At 38.6% G+C, this 18,016-nt stretch overlaps 1 protein-coding gene across 8 annotated transcripts in view; it reads right to left on the bottom strand.

The window, feature by feature from the left end:
• Positions 1–18,016, bottom strand: part of nf1a (neurofibromin 1a) — a 283,175-nt gene that overhangs the window by 199,638 nt on the left and 65,521 nt on the right. For 7 of the 8 annotated variants that reach the window (XM_078548137.1, XM_078548140.1, XM_078548138.1 and 4 more), the window contains exons 12-19: positions 16,409–16,540; positions 13,711–13,845; positions 11,128–11,241; positions 10,936–11,015; positions 7,653–7,776; positions 4,609–4,855; positions 1,279–1,352; positions 165–248 (exon numbers count right to left, since the gene is read on the bottom strand). In XM_078548137.1, coding sequence (XP_078404263.1) covers positions 165–248; positions 1,279–1,352; positions 4,609–4,855; positions 7,653–7,776; positions 10,936–11,015; positions 11,128–11,241; positions 13,711–13,845; positions 16,409–16,540 — 990 coding nt within the window. Of the gene's footprint in view, positions 1–164; positions 249–1,278; positions 1,353–4,608; positions 4,856–7,652; positions 7,777–10,935; positions 11,016–11,127; positions 11,242–13,710; positions 13,846–14,273; positions 14,452–16,408; positions 16,541–18,016 lie in introns of those variants that run through there. The other variant, XM_078548143.1, reaches the window with a different exon arrangement.

Here is an 18,016-nt window from a genome sequence, read left to right as displayed (position 1 = left end):
TGTGCCAACAAGATTTAAACTTCAAGAGATTAAGCGTATCTCTCACTGCCCCAACGTGATTCCATGCCAACCATCTCTGCACTTGCTATGACTGAGATTGATGGCAAATCATAGTTGGTTCTGATAAGTGTCCACTTGTACAGCTCTCCAAAACTTAGACTTACCTGTCCATCCTCAATCTTAGTTTTAGGATAATTGAGAATTAACTTGGTAGCATGCTCCCACTTTGTATATGTGTCTTCCCAGGCCTAAAAAGGAAATAGCAACAAGTCTATATAAGTAAAAGGAACTGGGGTAAATGCAAAACATATGGCCCAATAGTCAAAATCCAAGTTTGGCTCTCAGATGGGATAAAAATCACCACTTGCTTACAGTTGGTCTGGTTTTGAAGTATAATTTACCAATTGCTACAGCAGGCATTTCTTAGAAAACATGGTAGATATAACCGAGATGTTGGCCTGGTTGAGCTTCAGCTGTCTGAAGCCAGGTCTGTTGTTAAAATCTGAGGAAATTTAAAAAAACATGTATACAACCTGGGACACAGCTAATTTTAAAAAAAGCTATCTATTTTTACTAAAGCTGACCTATCAGTTTAGGACTATTCTTTGGATGGCTACACTATACTGTATTTCCAAATCTTAATTTCTAGTCTATGAATAATTACTTGTATTAACTCTTCTAAACAATTTAGTAACTCAGCCAGGTGTCAAAATGGACACATCCATTCCATTATATAAAAATTGTAATAACTACTTTGAAAAGAAGTCCTCAAGTTTCTTTCAACTTCCTCCAGACTTCCGTTAGTACTGTATTATGAGAAGGGGATGGGAAAGGCCGGATGATAACTGGCTCTACAATTCCACACTCTCTTCTCCCTCCCCATTGTGGCAAAATGCCAAGCCCTCAAATTGACATTCCCCCATTAGGCTGCTGTTGAGATCTGCAACTCAGATGAGCAACCACCGACAGGTATAAAGCCAGAATTTATTCCAAGGCAACACACGTTACAGCTCCAACATGGTTTGCCACTGCGTGGTTTCCATTCATCTCTGATCACAATAATACAAGTACCACCTCAGCTTCCACTGGGTGATTCAGTACGAACACCATCTTTCACCAGTTGTACATCTCTTTACAAGAAACCCAAATTTTAGGACAAATACTACATTTACATCACCTTGAACACCACACAAGACAAAAAGGCCACTTCTGCTGAAATGTGAACAGAGACAGGCATCTTGTAACTCCAACACCATGCTAAAAAAAAGGAAAATTTACCTCAGTGTTCCCTGCTGTTGGATGCTCTATCCGCCTCAGTAACGCCATCACCCGTTTCTGAAGAGCGGCTCGCCCTATAGTTTAAAACCAATATAAACATATCAGAACATAAAATATGAATCAAGTAAATACTCAAAACAAGAGAAAGCATTAGTCACCAGCACAGGTTGGATCTGTTTTAGTGAGGACTTATGAAGCCAATTCTCGCCATACAAAATGGCTACAAATTGCACAGGCTAGTTTAGCCACTGGGAGGGCTGTGGTGATGAGCATTTTTATTTAGGTGTTTAATTTACAGACCAGTCGCATTGGAAGAAGCATTTAAAAGTTCTGTAACTGCAAAAGCAACTGAGTGTCAGGTATGACAACAACTTCAAAAATTGAGAAAATGTAATGAAATGAAAATAAAATCCGTACTGCGTGGGGTTAGAATGCTTTCCTTTCATACCGGGATCCAAATTAAAATTCAGATCAGTATATCCATCTCCTTACTCAGCTCGTTCAAAGTCATGAGCCAATCCCTACCCAGCACATGTCTATTGCAGAAATAACTTATTAAATCTGCATGAAGGGTGCTACTAAAAAGTAAAATAAAAGACATGTCACACTACCTGTAAGGTGGCTCTTTTAATAGTAAAAACAAAGTGCTGGAAAAACTCAGGTCTGGTAGCACCTGTGAAGAGATGTCGAGTCCAATATGACTCTTCTTCAGAACTGAAGAGAGGCAGAAATATGATGGGTTTTATGCTTTTAAAAAAAGGGGGGAAGGGTCAGGTAGAACATAAAGGAAGGTCAGGGGTAGGTTAGAGGGCACGAGGTTGAATAACAAAGATATCATGGGGAAAAAAGGCTGAGAGTGGTATTAACTGTAGTAAAGAAACAAGCATTGGTCCAGCATAAGTGTTAATAGCAGAATAAAGGGCAACGGTGCATGAAAGCAAAAACATGGAAACAAGATGCAGACTGGCACTTGGCAAACAGAAATCAAAATGGAAGACAGAGTTCATGGTCTGAATTTGTTGAACTCAATGTTGAGTCCAGAAGGATGTGAGGTGTCTAACTGGAAGATGAGGTGCTGTTCCTCAAGCTTGCATTGGGCTTCACTGGAACATTGTAGCAAGCCAAAGACAGAAATGTGAGCACGATAGCAAGGTGGTGAATTAAAATGGCAAGCAACCAGAAAGCCGGAGCGCTTGTGGACTAAGCGGAGTTGTTTTGCAAAGCGATCACCCAGTCTCTGTTTGGTCTCCCCAGTGTAGTGGAGTCTGCACTATGATCAGCGAACACAGTATAGCGAATCGAAACCAGTACGAGGAAAGTGCTGCTCCACTTGGAAGGAGTGTTTGGGGTCAAGGACAGTGAGGAGATCAAAGGATGTCACACCTCCTGCGAGTGCATGGAAAGGAAGGGAAGTGTTGGATCTGGATCACGTGAAGGTGAGAAAAGGGTGGAAATTGGAAATAAAGTTGATGAGTTTTTCCAGTTCCGGGCTAGCAAAGAAAGCAGCACCGATACATTTATCTATGTACTGGAAAAAGGGCTGGGGGAGGCAGCCCTACTAGGATTAGAACAAGGAATGCTTCACATACCCCAAAAAAAACAGGCATAGAGCCCATACAAGTACCCATAGCCACACCTCTTATCTGCAGGAAATGAGACCAGTTAAAGGAGAAATTGTTCAATAAGAGAACAGGTTCAGCCAGGTAGAGGGTGGTGGTGGTGGATGGGGACTGCTTGGGCCTCCATTCAAGCAAACAGAGAGCCAGCAGATTGTCCTGGTGGGGGATGGAGGTACACAAAGATTGGACATCCATAGTGAAGAGGTGGTGGTTAGGGCCAGGAAGCTTACTTGTACTTCTTTCAATTTAGTCTACTGTATTCGCAGCTCAAAATGCGGTTTCCTCTACATCAGGGAGGCCAAACAGAATCCGGATGACCATTTTGCACAACAATTCCACTCAGTCCACAAGTGCGACCCCGGCCTTCCGGTTGTTGCCATTTTAATTTACCACCTGGTTCTCGGCTTGCTTCAATGTTCCAGTGAAGCCCAATGCAAGAATGAGGAACAGCACCTCATCTTATAATTAGACAACTTACACCCTTCTGGGCTTAACATGTGAGTTCAACTAATTCAGACCATGAACTCCATCCCCATTTTTTTTTTTGCAAGTGCCAGTCTGCAACTTGTTTTCATGTTTTTGCTTTCACGCACAGTTGTCCTTTATTCTGCTATTAACACTTATTCAGGACCAATGCTTGCCTTTTTAATAAAAGTTATTGCCATTCACTTTGCTTTTTTTCCCCATGATATCTTTGTTATTTAATCTCTCCTGCCCTCTAACCTATCCCTCAGGTATATCACGCAAACTCATGAACAGGCCTAAAGCCGTCATTTTTGGCCCTGAAAAAAGTGTCCAGCCTGCTTCAGATTACCTTCGAAGGGCAAGGTATCTCAAAGATTTGAGCAGCAACAGCAGCAGTAGCAACAAGAGTGGTATTCGCCACTAACAAGATGCTGCCGTCAAGCCAAAAAGACATTCTGCCTATCACACAAATGAGTAATGTGGTATATGAATTTCAGTGCCAGTGTGATGCTACGTATGTAGGCCTCAGGACTGGTGGATCGCATCAAACAGCATGGCGTTTCTGCTGTTTGCAATGGGCAAGGTACAGACCGTACCCAACCAGCCTGTGCTTGCAAAACTCCAACATTAGATATGATTCCACGATTGGACAACATTTGCTAAATAATCCTCAGTGTGCTAAAAATTATGCTGACTACCAATTTAAGATAGTCAGTCCGGCTCAATGTGGCACAATTGCGTGTATTGGAAGCTACATAACATTAAGACACAGGGCCCTGTTCTTTACAGACAGAAAGAACATGTACACACATTGCGCCTGTTTCAGTTAAACAAAATAAGTGACAGCCATTCGCTGGTTCATTCCTCAGGGCAATGCCTTGACCACAGTCAAGCTGCCTAGTTTAAATTTCAAACAATGCTTGGTAGTTAGCTGTCAGTCACCATTAACTGGCGCATTCTCCTTGGCAACACCTCTACCAATCAGAGTACGCTTGCCAACCAATCAGCACACTCTTCTCATACAGTATAAAGTTGTTGCTTCCCCTGACATTGGTATTCTTCAGATTGTCCTGATGAGTGCACGACAAAAAGCTTTGACAAAATGCCTTTTTTTCAGCAATATTCAAACAAGTTCTCACTAATTTTATGCAATGCAGTTTGGAAAGTAAGAGCAAGTTGAGCTGTAAATTGAAGTTCATTAGCCAACATGCTGGGTTAGAAGGCACAAGGGTACATGAGCAAATACCTGTTGACATCATGTTGCTCACTGATGCAAACTCCATGAATGTATTATAATTTGGGAGGATGCTCTGGACAGGCACGTCATCAACTCCACACCTAATATCAGCTTCCTCACAGAGGTGCCGAAAACATGACATGGACACAAGGACAGCTTCAATGTCCGGACTCCACAGGAACATGTAGAGCGCCACTTCCAGCTTTGTCTGTGCTTGACGACAAATGGGGATCCCGCTGCCAAGTGTGGCATTCTCCTGCATTCAGAAATTCAGGTTACTCAAATAATCTGTTGTCAAACTGATAGATCAGTTTTAGCATTTTTTTTTAATGCCACAGCTGTTAGAGTGCTATATGCAGATATCTTTCACAATTTTCTTTTGTGAAGAATTTCAAAATATCATATACCATAAGATTGTTTACATTTCAATTATGTCACGATACAAACAGATATGATGCAAACAAATATAAGCATATTACAAGGCAGGTTATAGTGCAAACACAGCCACACAAGTGTATGCTTAGCCTCGCCAAATCACATCAGAGAACATAACCAAGCTATTCAAAATACCTTCTCTGTTAACCATGCATTTCAAACTAGACATGATACTTAGATTGTGCAGTGGAACAAGAATTACTGAAGTGCCAAAGGATTCGGATTCTTGGCTCGAGTGAAGTGTTTTGGATCTTTTATTACTTTGGGGTCCATTTATAAACATTATTCTGAAAAATCATTATGCTAACTTATAAAAATGCAGAATTTGTAAATTAACCTCCAACTAGCAAACGATTACAATCAGGGTCTTAACCAGCACTGCTACTATACAAATGTTAATCACATGCATCACCCAAATCCCTGTCAGCATCCACAATACAATATCACAGAATGGAATTTGGTGCAAGTGCATTCATTATTCATATGACAATGATGAATAATCACAATTGGCATCACAGCAATGCAAAACATATTTTTTACAAAAGCATAACTTCATCCATGTAGAATGCAAAAAAATGCACTGTCCATGACATACACGAAAATGACTGACTTCATAAAACAGAAAAAAATGGAAAAGAAATATCATAATTTGTATCTTTTAAATTGAAAATATTTACATTGTTAAATGTTTAACTGTTAATTGGTTTGTTGCTCAGTCTACCCTGATAGAAACCTAGTCACTCCACATGAAGAATCTTGCATTGTTGACTTAATTAATTAACTACTGCACTCCAGAAATTTTAATTGAAAATAAACCACTTCTATGCCACTTTATAGGGGCACTATGGCAGCTTAAAATACTTCAGTGACAATTTAATTTCATAACAGTTTTACATTTCAAAGCTTTAACAATAATTTTCACAAATATTTGCGGGTGAAACTTCTTTAAATCTGTCACCCAACAGTTGTACACTGGACTACATGGGGATCCAACAACAGTGAAACTCCAATCTGAAACAATATTCTCAGGAAACAACCTTGTTGAAGTAAGCAAGGAAATTGGAATGGAGGATGGGAGCGTGAAATGCTGTAAGGAAGGGAGGAAAGAATCCCCTTTGGTAAATTACTCAACAGTATTACCCTTCTCTGGTTAACCATTTGATAGAACTGACAACGCCCTCCCAGACGTCTGTTCATGGGGAAGGTTCTGTCTTCAGCAGACTACACGGGTAATGAAGGAGTTTAGGATAAAAGGAGGGAGGAAATCAGGATAGCTGATTTCCTGCAGCAACTGCAGTACTCAGTCAGCAAATCATGCAATCCCATTCAAAGTAGAAATTTGAAACAAGTCAACATGAAATAAATTAAAAGCAAAATACTGCGGATGCTGGAAATCTAGAACAAAAACAAAAATACCTGGAAAAACTCAGCAGGTCTGAGTTAAAATGAAATAAATTAACTAGTGTAAAAACTGCTAAGTATTGAAAACAAAATGATACATGGACACTTGAATCTACTTGGCTTTTATCGCTATTGATATGACAGTCATCAGTGCATTATGAAGTAATCAATTGTACAGAAAATACATTAAGTAAATGCAAAATGGGAACAAACTGCTTATCTAAACTTCTATCCAATAAGTACCATAACGGTTTTTATTTTTCAACTTTGACACAAGTTAAAATTTCAGAAATGAAAATGGGCATACACCTTGTTCCTTCGAACCCTTTCACAATACACAAGCACAAATGAGAATCACAGGAGTGTACAGGGCCATAAAAAAAACGTTTATGCACTGCTGCGTACTGGACTTTTGATATTTTACTGAGTCAAAATGAAATAATCAACCCCTCAAACAAACCCCTTTCTCAACTTATCCTCTTACCCCAAAATTAAACTAAAATCAGTTTATAATTACCCTGGAAAAAATAAATCTCTAACTTTCTACTTTCAACAATACCTTCACTGAAGAGCAGCTTCAACATACGGCACAAATCCCACACAACATATGGCAAGTCTTCATTGGGAAGTTAAGAGCAATGACCAAACATTTGATCAAAGTGATAAGTTTAAGGGGATATTTAAAAAAAAATGAAGAGAAAAGTAAAGAGGTGTAGGGACTTGGGCCAAAATGGCTTAAGGCTACCATTTAATCCTTGTTAACAATATTCGTCACACAGGATGAGCTACTCATCTTGGAGTGGATGGAGAAAAGGGGAGTAAAAGGGGGAAAGAGGAAAAAAAGTAAGGGATGAAGGATGAGCAAGAAGAATAAATCATGCCCTGAAAAGTATGCCTCAGGGTTAACAGTGTGAAGTAATATACTAAAGCTATGCAAAATTTTGTGGCTAATGACAACCTGTTCCTCAAGCAAAGGAAGGGCGCCCTGGAGTCGGTTTTGTGTGCTAGATTTGAAGATTACATGCAAAATGACCATCTTTCCACTACTCATACCAGTCCAAAGAGTATATTTATTTCGCAAAAAGCTCATTCTATTTTTAAGCAGTTCAGGTAATATTTACGCTGGAGGGGGAAATAAGTAGGTAAGATTGTTTTTTTTTAAAAACAGGTTTTTAATCTTTAAGAAGTTCTGCAGAAGTTCTGAAGTCTGATACTACCTTATTCTTCAGTAGAAACTTATTCCGACAGATTAGAATCTCCCGCAACCACTTGAGAATCTCTGTGCTGTTCAGCATCTGATGAGCGATCAATTTCTTACAGATGAAAAATAGAACCTGAGAGCTGTCAGCACAAAACAAGACTTATTAGAAACAAGATAAATTTTCGGTTAGGTACTTGGTGGTCGTGGATGGGAAAATAGCAGCTCATGCAAGGAATAACTTAAATTTATGGACCGCATGGGGTTTGGCGTTAGTACAATTGAAGCAGAGGTAATTTTGATCAGACAATCCATTACAAAAGTTAATCCTTCAGAAATGTCCATTACATTCTAATTTGACCACTTGACTGTTCTTTGCCATGTGAGAACATACAGGATACAGCAAGCTTGTTATCCTCAAATTATATCATCTCATTCGCTCATTGTTTGGAGGGAGAGAGAGAGGTAGAAAGTCAGCAGAAGGACAAATTTGATTTCTGCCAGGTAACAACAATTTTCATCAAACCAAAAAACAATTTCTACTCCTTGCAAGCTTTGTCATTAAAGGCCTATGTATAACAACCATTATTCCAGATGTAAAAGAACTGAATAGGAACACTAGACTGCACTTGTTAAGCTGAGTTTTACTATGAAATATTTCACTTGCTAAAGGTGAAGTTGTGTTTAAGAAATCATTTTTCATGTTAAGTAAAGCATCACTTTTCCATGGGTCACCACCATGACGTGGTGGAGAAGCTTGTATGCTCTGATGATCCGTTCAGCGACGTCGTCGGGACCTCCTTGCTCCTGGTAAGGCTACCCATGGCAGCTGGGGGGGCAGCGGTGGAATTGGAGGGGTGCCAGGCAAAATGCAGTCCAAAACGTCCTCAACAGTACAACAGGTGAGGAAGACATCTCAACAGCTTCGAAGGCAGAGAGCAGCTGTAGTGGCAAGGTGGTCCTGGTCATTGTGGTTTGACATGTCATCGAAATCTGACCACCAACCCATCAAAGCTGTTTGGACAATGACGGCACTCAATGTTATACAAAGTTATGCACAGGTTTCTACCAGGATCCATTTGCCAAGTCCTATGACAATGGAGAATTGGTGACAGGGCTGTGAACCTGGTAGACCCTCGTCAAGAATCTGCACACAAGCAACTGATGCATGAAGATCTTTGGACACCTGTTTTGGGAAATTGTCAAATCAATGCTCATGTCCTTCTTGAAGCCAACTCCACAAGCAACTTCGATGGACTGAACACTCCTGTCCAGATGGCCAAAAACCACCTTCCCCACCAGGTCCTGTTTTCTCAACTTCCAAATGGCCAAAGTTCCAGGGGAGGACAGAGAAAATACTTCAGTGACATTCTGAAGCTCTCTCTCCTTGAAGTGTGACAGCATTGACGATGACTGGGAGGAGTCTGCTACCAATCGTCGAGAATTACGACAACCTGTCCAACAAGCTGTACATTTTCAGTCACAACATCTTAACTGATGAGGCAGTGCGGTGGCAGAGAAGAATAAGAAGCAAATCCTGCACTCTACATCCCATTACCTTAAAGATATATGTGGGTCGAGAATTAGCCTGTTCCGTCACATGAAGACCCATGGCAGAGTCTTGTGACCCTGAGTAAATGTCATTCTCGAATCGAGGGACAGTCAGCAATGACTTCATCTTCCTATCTTAACCCAATGTTATAGAAGAATATTTTTTGTGAAATCTCCAATTTTGCAAGGAGGCAAATATTCAATCTGATTATTCCAACATCACACTTCGGGCCTCAAAACAGGCAGAGGTACTTAGGCACTGTTGATGAACAACTTCCAACAAGGTAAGGTGATCACAATCCTTCACTTTATGTTCCTTAATGTGAGCAGGTGGTAGCAGAAAACAGACTAAAGCAGCAACCAGCTATTGAACATTCCATTTTCAGATCCTCTATCCAGGACTGAACAAAATCTCAATCACCAATGGATTCTGCAGAGCTCCTAACTGATGAGATTCTGAGCGCATGCCCATACCATGCTGTCCCTGAAGCTACAAGAATCAAGTTTCAAATATGAACAGGTTACAGATTTAACAAAGCTTCTAAAGTAGACTGGAGAAAGGGAACACATTGAAAGTAAAAGAAAATACTGCAGATGCTGTAAATCTGAAATAAAGACAGAAAATGTTAGAAAAACTCAGGTCTGGCATCATCTGTGGCGAGGGAAACAGAATTAACATTTTGAGTCCATATGATTCTGCTTCAGAACTCTGAAGAGTCATATGGACTTGAAACTTTAACTGTGTTTCTCTCTACAGATGCTGCCAGACCTGCTGTGTTTTTCCAGCATGTTCTGTTTTTATAACATATTGAAAGTACTTTTTCCAAACCTAAACACCTTTCCTTCAAGTTAACGGAAATTCAGATATTTCTGCATATCTGAAACATTTTGAAATCATATTTGTTTACATTTAAGTTTTCTGTTTGATCTTTCGGGCTGTTTCTCTCCTCTCTTAAGTTTTCCCATTCCCTTGCCAAAGGCGGAAATCAGATAATCTTTGAATACTACCGCACATCTACAGGCATCTAGAATCTTCTCCAGATAATTTGAAGTAGAATGTTGGTGTTAAACTTGAATTATCCAACAATCAAAGTTGTGCAAACACAACAAAATGATAACTTTATACTAAATATTTATCAGGTAGTTTTAATTAAGTGATAATAAACCAAACATGCAAAAGCACTCATTTGTGCAAGGTTCTACCCAATTTTCCCTCATTACAGAAATAAAACTAACCTGCTATTGGAAGACTAAATATTTTTGTTCTTCTGTACGTTACTTTAGTAACCAGCAGAGAAAGCAAAACTATTTGTTTATAACTGAAAATTCAATGCAACCTGACCTGAATCAAGCCCAGAGCAAGCTGGTAAAAGGCATCAATTTTCTGTTGATTTAGTTTTTCAATCCAATTCATTGTGCTTTTCCATTTATAGATATATATTGTAAAAATAAAACGAGTGCTCATTATTCCACGTGCATATCAAGATATAACTAAAACAGCAAGACGCGACTTAAGGTGCTCAGTTGAAACATTTAAAAGGGAGGCTTTTATACTTCTGCTGTGAATTATTTAAACAATGCTTCCATGTTATTGCCAGGGGTATCTTGAAAGACATATTTTACACACAGAAACTAGCCCCTAAAGACTAGTTCGCTATACATGTAATAACCATATAGAATGGGGAAAGGAACAGCATACTTAAAATATGAACATTTTCTTAAGCTTACAGAATACTGCCCACAATCCTTACCTTATATCCCAGAAGGTTTCAATTGGTGCATCTGGGTTCCATAACTCTATGTTTTCTGGTTGGTGAAGAACTAACAAGGCCTATAAATAGGGACAGCAGGAAAAGTTTTAATGTAAATTCAAGCTTGGGCTGACAATGCAGAGAACTTTTGATGAGACTGACACACACACATATCTAGATCAATGTCCTTACCTCCATGGCTTCCTGTGCTATCTCAGGCATGCTCATCTGTGGAACAAGCTGAACTAGGCCAGTTATCAACTCAGCAGTGCTACTCTGAATTTCATGTCCTAGTTTCCCTGGATTCTGTGTAGCAAGAGACAATATTTTGGAAAGTAGAAAATAAAAATGAGCCCAGTTGAAAGAATTGAGAAAATTACAATCTTTTGCATTTTTTTGCATGAGAACTTTGTTTTTAAAATCGGATAAAGACGCTGAAAAATTCTCCACTCAGATTACCTGTAAAACCAGTTTAAAGTTGTCATATAGCCTTGCTTACAGTTTAAGGATTTAAGTTGTAAATTGTACATTCTTATCAACCAAAGCCTGCAACATTCACGTTAACATGTATTCAATAAATGCTAATTGTGAATTATAGAACAGTATAGAGTACAAATTTTGTTTTCTATCTATTGCTGCCATTGCCAGGTCTTAGAAGTCTATCAACCAGTGTTACCTGGTGTGTTGATGGGTTGCTGTGTCATGTCACTTAAAACCCCAGTCATGTTCCATTCACATTCTAATCCAAACATCCTTTCCAAACATTAATAAAAATGAGTTTAGCTCTTTTTTCCTCTGGATAGCCCAAGTCCAGTTACATAGTTACTGAATTGAAGACCGCGGTTGGTATTGTGGTTAGTATTATAAAGGTCATTATGTTCCCAGAATCCTCTTAACATGCTTTCGTTGCTTTGCCAATGTGCATGCTCAATTTCTCAGCTGACTCAATCTATAATATCCAAGTTGGATCTTCAATCTAAGAGGCTACTTTGCCCACCATTATGAAAGCATAGTTTACACTGGTAAATATATATCTTCTCACTCAGATGGGCCATTATAATGGTTATTAAGAGAAATTAAAACATTTTCATTTGGGCAATTCCTGAGGAAGATCTCATTCATCTTGAAGAGCACAAGGGAGAATGCAAATTTATGTAACTCGTTGTGTGGATGTCATGAAAGTTTAGGAGGCGCAAGGTTAAATTTTCTTCAATCTCCATTCAAATTAGTATTCACACCAAATAGTTCTATTCACAAGTACTCTGAACTGCCAATGTCTTTCCATAAACATCTTGTTTCCATCCCAACTATTCAATTGGCTTTGCATCTCTTGTTGAAAATGGTGGCTTTGTTTCCTTCCTTTCCACAGAAAATACAGCACGAAAGGAAGCCAACCAGCTCATAGCTCGTCAACTTCAGCTTGTGCTTGAAGGCCAAAGTCGTCACACTCAATGACCTATTGAATTCCTTTGTCTTTCATTAAGTCCAAAGTTTTGCATGTTCCACTACCCATCTTTGCCAAAGCAGCAATGGAAACCTAAGCTCTTCTTGGCCACACAGTAATGACATATTTAAATCTATGGCACTGTTTCACAGAATCATCTCCGCAATCCATTACTTTAGTATAAACTGATCAATACTGTTCCAACAGCCTAAAACATTTCAAGCTACTTCACATCATATTCCTTTGCATTTCTTAGGCCTATCACTTTCTGATAGGATAAACCTTATTTCCTTCATTGCTTCTTCTCAGGTATATGGAAAAGAAGTGATTTTCAGGTGCATCAACAGATGACCCATAGTTCCAAGTTACTCTGAAAAATGAATACATTTTTTGCAGAAAAAGTCATTTCCCCAGTAAAGAGTTGTTACAGATGAATCCTAGGTAATATCAGCTTCCTCAGTTTTATTGTATCCCACAAGTTCAGTGCTTTAAATTACAAATTCTTGACTTTAGTAATAATGTCATAGCAAATTTCACTTTCATGCAGAATTATACTGGGCTCAGTGGCTAGTGATGCTAAGTACTTCTAACTGCAATGTGCTTTTATTCTAAATATACAGTTGAATAAAATTGGAGCTGAATCTCACCAACAGTCTTTGCATATTCAAGTGTCAGCAGTCAGATGTTAGCCCAACAAAAAGCAGCAAGGTTACACCCCTACTAATTCAATAGATGAGACTGCTCCTGGCAGCTGCTTTTATTCATCTGCAGAGAAGGTACAACTTACACACCTAAATTTGAGAACCCTTGGCCTAGTGCTTTGAATCTTGGCCATCCTGAGTACTGGAATGGATCAAAGTCAGGGAGTCTTTATTCATCCAAAACACTAAGAGTCACATTTGTGTTCATCCATAAGATTTGCAAATGCCTACACTTGGCAGACAGCAGCAATTCAACATGCACCAGAAGTGATCTGATGTTTTGCTAATGGATAGTGTGTGTTCTGCCGCAGCCACACTGATTTCACCTGTTATTACAGAATTCTACTGATCACACATTGATCCATGATTAGGCACCTGGCAATTCAAAACTTTCAAAGTGCTCTATGATGGTATCATTGTATCATAGAATTCAAAGTTGTACTTAAGGGCTCGGATTAATTGAAGTGATAAGTTATCATTCATGAGCAGAGAGAAATAAAATTACAAATCATTCTTGCTTCTAGGAATGAAAATAGAATCACTATTAAGCAAATCATTAACCTTGTTACATTTTGTTTGCAATGCAAACGTTCTTGCAAACTTAGCCTTACATCCTACACCAATACTTACATGTAACATGAGTTTTGGGTCTCCATGGATTAATTTCACAATGGCCAACAATAAAAATTTATAACTTCGGGTTTCCGAGTCTGTTGGTTTTTCTTTAAATTTAAGGCTCGTCATTTTTTCCTTGAATGTAAGACTCTGAAATAAATTTATAACAAAAGGGGGGAAATCATGAAGATCAGTAAGAAAGCCCATTTCTTACAATTCACATAATTATACACATTAAAATATTGTTCTGGCTTTGAATGTACTGAATATCTGATTCACACGTTAACGAGACACTAACCTGTACATATATTTACGCTTATTAAAACCACTACGTACATTCAAAAACAATTATAAAACAATGGAACAAAGTGTGAAACATTAGTAAATGCATGGCAGAAAAGGAGCTGTTTAAATTTAAATCAGATCTTTTTCAACAGTTAAGATTTTATTTGAGAAGGTGAATGCATGCTACATATTCAGACCTAGATGGATTATGTTGTGTTTACTAATGTAACTAAGCACAGAAAAGGCAGTGATCTAATTGCTTTTCTGTGATAGTTACTATGAATCATACTTACAGCAACAGAAGCCCACTGCCATGCAAAACAGTGACTGGTTGGCATCTGATCATGTGAGCGACAGCAGCCAATAAGCACAGAAAATAAAGCAGAAGACAAAGCACCACCAATCAATGTCAGAGTAGCCATGTTAAACAGCTGCTACCTATCCGAACAGGTGATACTAAATATACATTAACAAATGAGTTATGAAATGAAAGGTTTTGCAACATGTTTTACAACTGCGATACTTTCTCCATCCCTTCCCCCCACCCCCACCAACTCCCAATAAGCTATCAATAGTTTTGCTCAATATACTCCAATTCACCAATATTCAACATCCTCCGCATCTTTTAGTTTCTTGGGAAAAACTATGCAAATACCGATTGATGTGTACTACAGAAATAAAGCAATATTAGGACCTAAATTGATCATTTTCAATAAAACAGCAAACTAAAAGCTCAGAACGCAAAGCTACATAAAATTAGCTCTGGATTCCCAACCTGCAATATTCCTTTACATCTACTTATGTAAATAAGTCACCTTTTCTCTATGTAATCTACAAAGCATCATCCCCTAAAGCAGAATTCAGCACTTAGACCATTGGAAAAAATCTAAAATACCAGCGATAGACAAGTACAAAAATTTACCTGATCCGTCCAGTTGTGTAGTGTCAATTCAACACCAATGTGCAAAATAGACTACAGTATAAAACAAACACATACACAGCAAGTATCCAGTGTGAAAAATAGTTAACATCAAATGTCTGTACTGTGGCTGCTACAGGAGAAGGATAAAAGCTGGTTGCCCAATTGCTTCTTTTTGGCCACTACTTTTCCTATTCTTTCAGCTAAGGAATTAGGTTGATTACTGGAGAGAACTATGGATACTAGAGAAAAGATAAAAATAACTACACTGAAAACAGGGAAAACTATAATGATTTAAATATATGGTGGCCATACTGTTGGTGCCCATTATTGGTTCAGAAATAAGCCATTTGTTTGGTAGGAATATTTTGCTCCTCAGCTTGGGAGGGCAACAAAATATAATGCATGTATGACTTCTTCAGTCACCTTTCCCATCTGGCTGTTATCAACAATGGGAAGCAATAGAATTCTATCCATGTAATGTGCAACTGAGTGCAGGGAAGTGTCACTTGTTGCCATTTGCTTGTTCAACAGCTGAGTTTAGAACTGCTTTGGAGAATGCCTGGGATTAGGGCACCTGCCTTCTCAGGCGGCAAAGATGTGCAGCATAGGGAAAGAATTATCTTGCATTCATGACTAATACTCTTTTAGCAATGGTGCTTAATACAGATATATTATGCACTTTTTTGACTATGGCAGGTTACTAGAAATATTTTATCTATAGTACAAAATGAAACCCAGGCCTTGCCTATTTCTGTTAAAACATCTCGGGCTTCCAACTTATGTTGTTAGAGCCAATGCACATTCACTACTCTGCCCACATTGTTGCAAACTGCATATGTCTTGACTCGTAATAACAAAGGGCATGTAGTTCATAGAAAATAACTCAGGTTGCATCTTGACAAATTTATTCACTTGTCTGTTAAAGAAATGTTTAAGGTTTTTTTTTTTAAGTTGGTTTCTAGTTTATTTATTCACAAATTTCCATACTAAAAAGAATAGTCCAACAGAATAAATACCATCTGTGCCAGTACAGAGCAAGTACTTGTATTTGTCTATTCCTACTGAAAAGTACCCTGCAGAGCCTGAACTAAGAATATTCCATCCTGTTCTCTCAAAAAGGTATTGCCCCTTTCCAAACCAAAGAGCATGGAAAATAACCACAAATTTCTACATTGACTGCACCTAAAATTTCATTCTTTGCCAAACCAGTAACTCAAATTTTAACACTCAAAAGAATTGCTCAACCCAAAAAAAAAACAAAATGCTCTCTATAGTAAAAGTAGAAATCCCAATGATAACTTATATCCACTGAATCTGTTAATTATTTGGACTCTAATATATTCTACCTGTTGCAAATTAATAAGTACATTCATATTTAAGGATGCATGGTTCAAAAAAAATATTGTGCTAGAAACTATATTTCCCAGACAAACAGTTATGGAAAAACTGCAGGAATGGCATGATGAAGACATTTAAATAATACAAGAAACTGCTAAACAGGCATACCGACGTCATACGCAAGGCAGCGTGCGTACTGCAGCTCTGCATCACCCGATTCAGAGTCTCTGTTAACATGCCTCTGAGTTCTCCTGAGTAACAGTACACGGCATCGATCTTAGGCCACCAATCCACTGCAGACTGAAAACATAAAGGGGTGGAGGCAGTGGTGAGAAAGCAAGAGAGCAAAATGAGACATTCATTTTAACACGGTACAGCTGAATGATGACCTTACATCTATTCCCAAAGAAATCGTCACAACTGAAAAGTTTTAATACACCGTTCCTTTACTGTCCAGAAAAGGGCAGATAGAAGTTTTTACACCTGTACAACCTTGAAAGCCATTGTTTTCCTGTAAGTCCCTGTCATATGCACATGACCATTTCATCCTCCCATCTTCATGCCCTTTAAATAATTATTAATGCCAAATTGCATGTGATTCTGTGCTGTCAACCTGCTCCCACAAGGAACTGAGATCAGATTATTACACAGAAAACTATGAAGTCAACATTAATTCAGGCCAGATTCAAGCTCAGATCCCAGAGTAAAAGACACCCAGTGTTCTAACAGTTTTGGAACATCCAACAAGACTGTTAATAACTAATTCAAGTCCAAAGAGCATTAGCCTCAGGTCTCAGCTTTTTCAAAAAATCCTGGAAATTGAAAGCAAGTCATTTACCAATTTTAGTCCCAATTTGATTCAGAAATTCAGTATGATTGCAGCTTATTTGCAAAGAAATTCAACTTGAAATCAGTTCACCAGTGCACCAATCGTTTCCTCATGAGTTTCCTACTGGTTAAGATGGTGCAATTGTTTTGTTTATATTTTGACTTTCCTTTCATAGGGCAGCGGTTTTCAGAGAGATACAAAAAGGTAAGAATAGACCATGCATTGCGCAAATTAATGCATTTCATACAGGATGCAAGGCCAGTGAGTAATCCCATAATCCTGCCTTGAGCAAAAGTCGCTTTTAGGATGGGGGATGGGGGCGGGAGGCGGTGGTGTGGAGGCGGTGAAGGAAATTAGTAGAGGAAATGTGGATTGACTATTTGTTTATTCAGCGTCAGGAAGTAATCAAGCTCCATTCAAGCAGTGCTGAAAGATGAAAAGTGTTTCCAGGCTTAAATTATCCCAACTCAGAAACCACAGGAGAACCAGAATGGATAAAATAAACCACCACTGGAAAAACTGCCATGATTTAAATGTGTTCTATAGCCTTTTATGCTTGAGACACCAATGAAAAAAAAACGTTATTTTTAAAAATCATAGCACATGGAACAATCTCAACTGCTACATATTTAGCCATCAAGTTATTGTTCAGGCAAAAGCAACACCTAACTGACTGGAGTCAAAAACATTGCTGTCACCACCTGCATTACAAACTCGCACTGGATCATTTAGTTAAAGCAAAGCATATCAGTTCATGTTGTTCGTTGCGCACAGAATGATTTCCACAATTTATGCTTAATCACTTATAGGATTCGCGTTTCAGGCTGCAAGTGTTAATATATCCGGTTCCCCTCACCCTTCCATTCCCAAAAAGTTGAGTTTGCGAAATTGATTATTCATGAATGCATTGACACTATTTGCACTGCTGCAGTCAAGTAAATTGTAAT

The sequence above is a fragment of the Cetorhinus maximus genome, chromosome 9 (genome assembly GCF_964194155.1).
Source record: "Cetorhinus maximus chromosome 9, sCetMax3.hap1.1, whole genome shotgun sequence".
Taxonomy (NCBI): Eukaryota; Metazoa; Chordata; class Chondrichthyes; order Lamniformes; family Cetorhinidae; genus Cetorhinus; species Cetorhinus maximus.
This window is presented reverse-complemented; position numbering and strand designations above follow the sequence as displayed.